Raw genomic sequence first — 11,210 nt, 5'->3', positions numbered from 1 at the left:
ACCGTGCCTCTCCGAAACAAATATTTGTTTTAATGATTACTTCTATCAGATTCCTTAAATATTTAAAATTTGCAGTTTACTTGGGCCAAAAATATACGTTAAGTAAGAGATGACATTTTGTACAGTGAAAGTCATATTCAACTTTTTCAAGTTTAGGACCTTACTTACACATCAGTATCGGCTTACACAGTATGTTGTGAGTAAAAGTAAACAACAGTTAATGAAATTTTAATTATTTAATTATTTGGTGATCATTAAGTACCCCCAGCTGGGTAGTACTCGTTACTGAAAACTCGATACTGCGAAGACTGAGTTAAAAGAAATTTTCAGGTTCTAAACCCTACTTACACATCAATACTTCTTTAAAAAGTATGTTAGTACAAGTCTACAGGAATTAACGAACTATGTTACATTAATAAATTGAAAGTAGGTTGCCGATTAATTTTTTTTTCTAATTACATTGGTGCACAGCCTGCAGAAGAAGACAGGTGCAATCGACAGGAGACCTGCTGAGTCTTAACGTTATCTTATCTGGTGGCTGGGTAGACGCGGCGTGCGTGTTGCTGCCGGTTCGTACGTGAGTCGTAACTCTAAAAGTAGCTGTGCCAAACCGAGGACACATCGCGCGATGCACATACAACGCATTCCACAGACCACAAATAACAAGTGAGTGGTTGTGGGGGTTCCGGCCCCTCCCCTTTGTCACACAGCCCGCAGCCACCATATAAGGTAACACAAGTCTCAGTTGGTCGTTTACAGTGACTACAAATAGGGGGTGAAAGTACTTTATTTATCACTAATATATGATAGGTTATACAAGACACTATTTCTATATTATGATAGGCAATAAAATGTTTATGTTTATGAATAATTTATAATAGTAAAACACGTAAGGTATAAGATCTTCAGTTGAGGATGAGAATAATTCACATATATGCTTCAGCAGCATATCTGCCACTCTCCATACACTCAAAGGGCAATTCGAAGGTGTAATCTGAATCATCCACGATCACGTACATCTGAAACAATGAAAGAAAATTTCAACTTGACAAAAAGGCAAATCAAGACGAGGAAATGAAGAAGTTAACTATATGTTATGGGAATGGTTCGTAAGTGCGCAGCAAAAAAAACTTATTTTGTCTCTAACCGTGTTGCAAATTTAGGTACTGAAAGTCACTGTAGAACTTTGGAATACGGAGTTTAAGGCATGCACAGGATGGCTAGACAGTTTCCAAGCTAGGCACCATCGTGTAGAATGAAGTGTGTGGGGAAGCTAAGGATATGCAGGAAAGTGTAATAACAGAATGGAAGACAATAATGCACTACCTACATAAGGATAATGACCGGAAAGAAATGTTCATATACCGATGAAACGGAACTGTTTTATCGTACACTGCCTTCAAAACCTCCAGCAATTCGAGATGAAAAGTAAATTGGCACATAAAGGTTCAAGAAAAGAATCAGTATACTGCTGCGTAGAAACTGGTCAAGTAGCAAAGCCACTAGTGATTGGAAAGACGGCAAAACCCAGTTGTGGCAAAAACAGACGTCAGTAAGCTTCCAGGCGAAGCAACAAAAAGGCGTGCGTAGTAAGTGGTCTTACGGAAGCGTCGCTGGGCTCTTTCAGAGCGAAAATGAGAAAGGGAAATAGCCAAGTTCACCTTAACCTAGACAGTCCAACCTGCCACCCAAAAGTCACGTTTACAAACGTGAAATTGGCTTTGTTTCGGCCAGGTTCAACGAGCCTATCACGACCCATGGTCCATCGTGTTATTTACACATTCAAGTATCATTATGGCCGATTACTGATGCAGCCTCTTATTCTAAGTGTTGAAGAAGCCAAAAGTGCATATTTTCTTGCACGGTCTGTCCTGGATGCGGTAAACTGAGTTTTTTGCCAAAAATGTAAATAAAGTCGAAACTGTCACCAAGTGAATCAACGAAGCGGGGTCTGGAGGTGATGAATAAGACGCTTCTGTATTCTTTCGAAGCTCAAGGAAATGCAACAGCAATTGCTGTATTAACTCAAATGAAAAGCATTTCACTTATTCCAGGCGACTACATCCGAAGGGATGACTTTCTTTCTGTCAACTCACTCCACTTTTACAAGTAGTTGACCAACAGATCTGATAGAAATCCGCAACACAGAAGATGAGATGGAGACAAAGCTAGAGTAAAAGGACGAAGAATAAGAATAAGAAGAGCAAAATAACGTAGCTAGAAAAATTAATGCGCCAGAAGAAGCTATTGCATGGATAAACGATGTTATCAGATTTTCAACACATGAAAATTGTCCCAACCTGTTTGAACTATTGTATAGCGCAAAAAATACATAGAAAAAACAATTTAAACATGTAATTTAACAGCTTTCTCTCCTTGGTATGTGGCGAAAAAAGTGAAATGTAAATCAAATAAACAAAAGAATTATATGTGTGAACAACAACATACAAATGTCAATTTACAGTAAAATTCAGACATGCCGTAACTATGTATCAGCTAGTGTAAAAGCCTAGTGTTCTATTTTACAATAGACTATATATTAAGTGAACATCGACTGTACAGGAGTAAAGGTAAATAAATAACAGCATAGTTACAAATCCATATTTTTGTGCATGGTAATTGACAAATGTTATGTAGCCTAGAATGTTTTATGTAATATGGATATTTATCCAATTTGGAAAATTATTCTAGTGGCGTGCGATTTTGAACAAGTTTTACTGTAGAACATCTGTCATCTCTAGGTATGTCGGTTGAGATATTCTTACCAAGCGAAATGAAAATAGGTACCGAAATAACAACTAATGAATATATTTTTAAAATATACTGTTTGTCAGAACCGGATGTGCATGGTTCATAATTTGGTCGATATTTCTACATGCCTAATTTATTTATATGCATACCTGAAGCTTGCTCCTGTATGTATTTTTATTCTCTCAGCAATGTATCATGTGATGCAATAATACCACGTGCCGAAAGTCATCGATGAAATTAGGCAATAAAAACGAAAACGACGCCTCATTCCTCCTCATGTAAATCAGTATGTTAAACAACTGAATATCTTGTGGAGAAAAACATAGAACTAATATATCATTGGCAGTATTCAGTTGACTTAAGGCCTAACAAATTTTTGTTCCTTAATGGTAAAAAATCTGCTTGGATAACGATTTTCACCTCAAGAAGTTTGAGTCCTTCCAAAGCCATGTTTTTGAGGTTGAACATCAGAGTTGAAAAATGTTTCCCGAATCGGTTCGATCGCATACAAAAGTAAATAGATTTTAAAGGTAAAAATTTGAAAACAATAATATTTTCACCAAGAAAGGTTTTTCTTTCATTACTTGAATTGAGGTCCTCATACAACGCAGGTTGTTTGAGAAAGATACATTCGAAATCATAAAACTCTATCTTACACAGAATGAAAATAAAAACTTAGGGTGAATTTTAACTTATATGTAGGTCTGTAAGGTTTTTAATCGAAAGAACCATTCAATTTTACAATGGTATTTTTTAACTGCATGAACATGTAGCCCTGGTACCATCAGCAGATACCTTTAGAATTAAATTATCCCTCACCTTTCACAACTGTTCCATATGCTGTCCACCGAACGAACGACAAACATCCAGACGATTGTCAGATTCGTCCCATACTTTTGAAAGTATGGCTGGAGTTGATGCATTCACTGTATGCGGGTAACAGTTCACTCAAATATGTTGGAAGGGAAGGCACATACAAGGAGATTTCACAAACCTTCACAAAAAAGTAGAATCGCATACTATGAGATGAGGCAACCTCTGCAGCAACATGTTCCATCTTACAACTGGCTCAAGGTAAACCTTTTGCCTCGATGCGTAGCTTAAAATTTACCCAAAATATCTGGCCCCTGTGTAAATGAAGATGTAGTATTGTGGCATGCGATTTGTATGTTTGAAACACGCTGTATACTACATGGTGACTAATGTATACTGACTAACGTGTTTCTAACGATGGCGCTGCCAGTTAATACGGTCACAAATCGATATTGTGAGGGAGACCACTCACAAAGTAACGTTAACTGCGTACAAGTTTTTGCCTGTTGTATAGTTACCTACAAGCCGACAATGACCTCCAGTGACGTGGTGAATAAGGAAAGCTCGTCGCACAGTGAATCATTTTAAGAAAGTTGTGCATATACCATTAAGTGGTTCAGCGTCCCCCCGTGAAATACCACGATGAAGAATCATTATAGGCCGACCTAAACGTCCTCAGTCGTAGGTGCATTCACACTGTGGTCGACGAATATGTGGTAAAGTACCAGTTTAGGAGCGCCATGGTGTTGCTGAACCCAGTGAAACATTAATTGAATTTTAATGCAGGAAGAAGTATAATCAACGGTGTAATTGTCTTATTTGTCAAGAAATGAAAGTCCAGTCCTCTGAATATTTACTAGAGCTATAATCTGCACATAATGAATAAATTTATTGTTCTGAAGGATATATTGTACTGAAATGGCAGGAACTAGTCACAAGTGTTGAAGGAATTTAATTCCCTAAACCATGGATGTCTTGAACCATTTACTGATCATCTTCTGATTGAAATACAACTTAAGCATTTCATGGTGTTTTGTAGCTGCCTAGGAGGTATTTTCAAGAATGAGTTACGCCTCATTCACGTAAAAGCGACCCTGTCCACTTTGCTTACAAGTCATGGGATACCTCCCAACATCGTGCCGGATCTACTCCTGCACTGCGTAGCGCAGCAATTCGTTGTGGTATGGACTCAACAAATCACTGGAAGTCTGTTGTAGAATATTGGGCCGTGTTACCTCCATAGCCATTCATAACTACGGAAGTGTTACCGGTGCAGAACTTTGTGAATGAACTGGCCTCTCGATTATGTCCCATAATGTTCAATGTTATACACGTCGGGTGATTTTGGTGGCCAAATCATTCGCTCGCATTGTCCAGAATGTTCTGACATGGCGCACTGCATCCATTAAAAGTCTATCGTTGTTTTGGAACATAAAGTCCATGAGTGGCTGCAAATAGTCTCCTAGTAGACCACTGCTTTCCAGTCGTCTAGGGTCCAACTGATATGGTCACGAACTGACGAAAGGTGCTGCAGGCGATGTCGTGCTGTTAGCAAAGGCACTTGGGTCGGTCGTCTGCCGCCATAGCCCATTAATGCAAAATTTCGCCTCGCTGTTCTAACGGAAACGTTTGTCGTACATCCCATATTGATTTCTGTGGTTATTTCCACGAATTCTTCCTTGTCTGTTACCACTGACAACTCTACGCAAACGTCGCTGTTCTTGATCGTTAAGTGAGGGCCGTCGCCCACTGCGTTGTCCGTGATGAGAGGTAATGCCTAAAATTTAGTATTCTCCGCATACTGTTGCCACTGTATCTCTGAATATTGAATTTCCTATTAAGAAAAAATACTTGCTACTTATGAAGAATATAATAACGACGAAGTCCTAACACGTTGTTCATACTTCATAACTGAGAAGTTAATGGCTTACCAAAATTAAGTTCATTATACATACGTAACTGATTGCTGTTATATTACTAAAAGTTATATTTTCTTTGTAAGAAAAGCAGAAATCTGATCCTGTTATGTCGTCACTTCCTTCTTTTCTACCTTGTCTCAGCTCTCATCCTTAAATTCCAAGATGTTACTTACCACTGACATAGCTGTATCGTAAGCCATTCCAATGAAGTCGTCGAATGAATATTGATGTAGGTAGTTCGCCTCACGGCGGGATAATGATTTCCATCTGCTTTCTTTTAATGTATGCTCGGCTTGTTATGCTGGCGCATCATCGTAATCAATCAGCTGTTCTTCCTAGTCATATACGATTTTCGTCACAGGGTTATTTGGTAACCGTGATAGCGTTACGGAGATGTTTAACAAACTCAATTGGCAGACTCTGCAAGAGAGGCGCTCTGCATCGCGGTGTAGCTTGCTCGCCAGGTTTCGAGAGGGTGCGTTTCTGGATGAGGTATCGAATATATTGCTTCCCCCTATTTATACCTCCCGAGGAGATCACGAATGTAAAATTAGAGAGATTCGAGCGCGCACGGAGGCTTTCAGACAGTCGTTCTACCCGCGAACCATACGCGACTGGAACAGGAAAGGGAGGTAATGACAGTGGCACGTAAAGTGCCCTCCGCCACACACCGTTGGGTGGCTTGCGGAGAATAAATGTAGATGTAGATGTAGACATGCCACAGTAGAGTGTGCAGGCGTAAAGTTAAGAGTTCAAGCTAGACATTTGGGCTTTTCGTTAGGTAGCTGCTGCTAAAACGACGAAGCAGCAGGTCAGAGTTCGGCCACTATTTCTATGTTGATCCCTCCCGTGGCTGGCTACGCTCTGCGGCGCTGTCATTCGACTCCTCTCGAGACGAATTTCCGGACACCCTCACCTAGTATGTATTTAAATGCCTCTTGTCCTAACAGCTACTCCACCGGAAATGGTTTCGAGAAGCACCATATTCTTTAATCTGAGTACATGAAACGTATTTGCAGTTGTGTATACGGACACAGATCAGCTGTGTAATGGATTGGTGACAGTGAAAATTTGTGCCGGAACGGGACTCGAATCCGGATTTCTCACTTATCACGAGAGGTTGGCCTCATCATTAGTCTATCCGAGCACGCCCCACGGTCAGACCCAGACTTCCATATGTCGTCAACCATGTGTCTACAACCTGTATCCGTACTCTCATTATGTATATTCCCGTACAGGCGTGACATTTTATTTGAATGTCGCTTGCCCTGTGTCGGCCGATAAACAACGAAATTGCATTTTCCGTCCTATTTCGAATTACGATACAATATTCCTCGCCTGTAGGGGAATGTACGTAATAGGTGTACGAGTACAGGTTGCTGACACGTAGTTGGCAACGTATGGAAGTTGGTGTCTCGCCGTCAGTCGTGCTCCGATAGTCTAATGATTAGGCGACTGCTTGCGATAAACGGGAAATCTGGGTTCGAGTCCCGGCGCAGCAGGAATTTTCATTGTCATCATTCCGTTATATAGCTGATGGTAGTCCATATTCGCAATTGCTAATACATATCTTGCATTTAACAACGGCTGTAGTCAGCGTAGTACCTTTTCCTTTGGACATGCATGCATCTCCAAAGGAACATTGCATCGTAATTAGGAATAACAAAAGCACTGAAATGCAATATTTAAGTTTAGTGGTGACATCACTTCAAGGTCTGACAGTCTTGCAGATTTACGTTTAATGTTCAAATTTGTGTGAAATCTTATGGGACTTAATTGCTAAGGTCATCAGTCCCTAAACTTACACACTACTTAACCTAAATTATCCGAAGGATAAACACACACACCCATGCCCGAGGGAGGACTCTAACCTCCGCCGGGACCAGCCGCACAGTCCATGACTGCAGCGCCTAAGACTGCTCGGCTAATCCCGCGCGGCTACGTTTAATAGAGCGATGATTTACATCTACAATATGTTCATTTAGAAGCCACAAGTAAATTATAAGAATATTCTACTACTATGGAATGCTGGTGATTCACATGTTGGGGAAATCGACACCCTTTAAAGAAAGAGGTGGAAGGCCAAAATTAAATGTGGTACGGGTTAACGGAGTAGTAATAATGAAACTTACTTTTGATTCATTCACCGAAGTGGCGTGGTGCCACGTCAATTTTCACACATGGCTTCGTCCGGAATTCACGCACTATTAACGGTCCGGTCACACCAATTCTGTAATTTTATCTGATTAACAACCGAACACTGAGGTTTGCCCAAAACCATAGGGTTGCTTTCAGTTAAACATTCGTTACAATAGCCAGTGTAGACGGAAAAATATTTACCGTTAGGGTGTCAAGATTTATAGAAATAATGTTCAGTCTATGCGCTGCAGGATTTGCGTTCGTACCAGTGTTAATGCCATGTCTTGCCGTTAGGACCAGTGCTGGTACGGCGACGAAGAGCTAAAACACAAACATCAGTGTGTATTACAGTTGTAAACATTCAACATGAGTCTGGACGCACTGAGGAGGGCTTCACTGTTGAAGCTACTTCACCAAAACAACAGCAGTAATGCTGCTGCTCTTCTCGAGTATCGACGCATTACGGAGAGATCCTCTTTCCCCATCGGAACTGAAGAACGTGGTTCGGAAGTTAGAATTAACTGGCGATTTGGGAATTTGCTCCCGGTAGAGGCCAATGACCAACTACTATACCAATTGTTGAAGCAGTTACTGTTGCAATGACTGATAATGCTGCACGCAATCTGCGATCTTCAAGCTGTGCACGAGTTGTCACGACAGCTGAACATTCCGTGGTCCACTATTGGGAAAGTGCTGCGAATAATAGTGAAACGGTATCTCGTGTGGGGTTCCAGGCTGTCGCGGGTACTGATGGTCGTCACTTTGAGCAGCATTTGTAACATCGTACGTAAACATTATATGCAATTAACAAATGCTACCCTCTCACGTAGAAATTAAAATGTGTTTCGTTCAATGGCTTATTCCTTATTTCTCTTCAGCAAGGCCTTGAGAATGTTTCCAAAAAGCTTCATTGTCCTAGGTTCACTCGATTTTCATGGGGGCCCTCACCAGTAGGAAACAACCCTGTATATTTACCGCCTATTCCCGAACTGTTGTATTTCCTGATGAAAGCTGGTTCTGGCTTGGTGCCAGTGATGGCCGTGTGTTGGTTTGAAGGAGGCCAGTTGAGGGCCTGCAACCAACATGTATGTGTGCTAGACACACTAGACCTACACCTGGAGTTATGGACTGGGATGTTGTTTGGTAGCACATAGGGAGCACTCTCGTGGTTATCCCAGGCTCCCAGACTGTAAATACGTACGTCAGTCTGGTGATTCGTCCTGTTGTGCTGCCATTCATGAACAGCACACGAGGGGGTGTTTTCCAACAGTATAATGCTCGCTCAGATAACGCTGTTGTAACCCAACGTGCACTACAGAATGTGGCTGCTCGATCAGCAGATATGTCATCAGTCGAACACAGATGGGACATCACCGGACGACAGCTCCAGTGTCATCCACAAACAGCATTAACCGCCCCTGTGTTGACCGACCGAGTGCCACATACAGGGAACCCCATCCCACAAACAGACATGCTGCATCTGTAGAACACAATTCACGCACGTTTGCATGCTTGCATTCAACATTCTGGCGGTTATACAATTTATTAATGTATCAGCATTTCACATTTTCTGTGTTGTATCTCGCGTTTACACTAGTGTGTAATCTTGCAATGTTAATCACTTAAATATGCCACCGAGACTAATGTATTTCCAAAAATTCGTTGATATATATTAATTATATTTTGGTGTTGGGCTTTTTGTAAAATGGCTGTAAGCACTGTGGGACTTGACATCTGAGGTCATCAGTCCCCTTAGTCTTAGAACTACTTAAACGTAATTAACCTAAGGACATCACACACATACATGCCCAAGGCAGGATTCGAACCTGCGACCGTAGCAGTCGCGCGGCGCCAGACTGAAGCGCCTAGAGCCACTCGACCACAGTAGCCGGCGTTGAGCTTTCTTTTCGTCAGTTCATTTACGAGTCTTATAGTGACGTCGCACAGAACTATTGCTTGTCATATATTAGTTCTGCCCACATTTGAAGCATACTTACTATTACTCACAGTTAAGTTTACGCAGCAACCATTTTTTAAACATTGCAGTGTGCTAATTGTCAAATGATCGCCGGCCATGGTGGCCCAGCGGTTCTAGGCGCTTCAGTCCGGAACCGCGCGGCTGCTACGGTCGCAAGTTCGAATCCTGCCTCGGGCATGGTTGTGTGTGATGTCCTTAGGTTAGTTAGGTTTATGTAGTTCTAAGTTCTACGGGACTTATGACCTCAGATGTTGAGTCCCATAGTGCTCAGAGCCATTTGAACCATTTTGAACCAATGATCATACCATGACTGTCCTGTAATTACTATACAAGACTTATAGCAATCTCGCATTTAGCAATAACATTGCACGATTTATTTTGCTCAGACATTGTAATTAGGCTTCATTCAACCTGGGGATGTTACCTGGAGGTAACTGGAGTCATCCATGCAAGTTTCAAGAGCATGATTGTTGGGAGAGGAGAGTGGAGGATGGCAAGCTTGTTTCTGATTGGTCTAGAGAGAAAGGGGAGGGAGTGCCATTTGTGCCACTATAATTGTCGCTCGCGTCGGAGGCGTTCATTTCAACTGAAGGCATTGAAATATCATTGAAACTACACATCGCATCAAAGAAGGTTAGAATTCTAATTTGTCTGTCTCTGAGGAGGACACCCAACGATACCAGAGTCGACATCCCACCCTACACAGTGCGCGGGTGGCGAGGGCAACTTTGAAATCCTTAGTGGGAACCCATGTTTTTTATTGCAGATTACGATTCTACAACAAACTCTAAATACTTTTTGTCCGAAGTATTTTCTTTGTTTCGCCATAGATGGCGCTGTAATTGGAGGAATAGAAATGAGTACACAATGGTAATTCATGACATGCTACTCAATGGCTCTTGAACATCCAGTGGCACGTGTGACCCCACTTCCATGCTGCGAGGGTAGGACGGGCCAGTCTTTCATAACTGCTAACTGTAACCCCATACGCAAAGTTGTATTCCTCCGATATATCGAACGGGGGACTACTCGACTTGCCACTGTGGCCGTGGTTCGAGGCGAACTCTACTCTACTTTTCCAATTAGAGTATGTGTTCAATACACTTAGCTATCCGCTTTTCAAATGACATACGACAACAGTACCATATCTGTGAGAATGTCAGCACAGATGTTTCTGATGCGGTCGACCATGTCTTCACGACCGGTTGGCACTTGCTAGTACACTTTATCTTTTAAATATCTCGAGCCATCTCTGCCGTACCACTGACCAGTGTAAACATGGCCTAATAACTCCTGTGCGTCAATTGCGTAATGCGCTAGGCAACTGTAATGCTGAAATCACATACGTTGTCTAATGCCCAGTAACAGTACTTCCTATCCCAAAAACGTTTGATATTGGCGACGATTCAACGTGCCGTCGATAAAATATGGACGGACCAATGCGTTTGTTCCCCTTGATGCCACATGTGAGGTAACGGGCTAGTTGTGGCGCCCTGAAAATATTCTAAGTTCAGAGTTGGTGGGCACCACTCGTGCCTCTCGGCAAACAGCGGCTCGTTAGCAGCCGCGTGATGCCGCACAACGACCAGACCACGCGGTCCGAGGAATGT

The 11,210-nt window shown here is 41.9% G+C and overlaps 1 protein-coding gene across 1 annotated transcript in view; it reads right to left on the bottom strand.

Moving 5' to 3' along the window:
• Positions 1–254: 254 nt before the first annotated feature.
• The window catches only part of LOC126470394 (uncharacterized), a 120,485-nt gene continuing 109,529 nt past the window's right edge, over positions 255–11,210 (bottom strand). Inside the window, exon 5 of the mRNA XM_050098237.1 lies at positions 255–1,019. Within this exon, the coding sequence (XP_049954194.1) occupies positions 927–1,019 (93 nt within the window). The 3' untranslated portion in view covers positions 255–926. The remainder of the gene's footprint in view (positions 1,020–11,210) is intronic.

The sequence above is a fragment of the Schistocerca serialis genome, chromosome 3 (genome assembly GCF_023864345.2).
Source record: "Schistocerca serialis cubense isolate TAMUIC-IGC-003099 chromosome 3, iqSchSeri2.2, whole genome shotgun sequence".
Taxonomy (NCBI): Eukaryota; Metazoa; Arthropoda; class Insecta; order Orthoptera; family Acrididae; genus Schistocerca; species Schistocerca serialis.
This window is presented reverse-complemented; position numbering and strand designations above follow the sequence as displayed.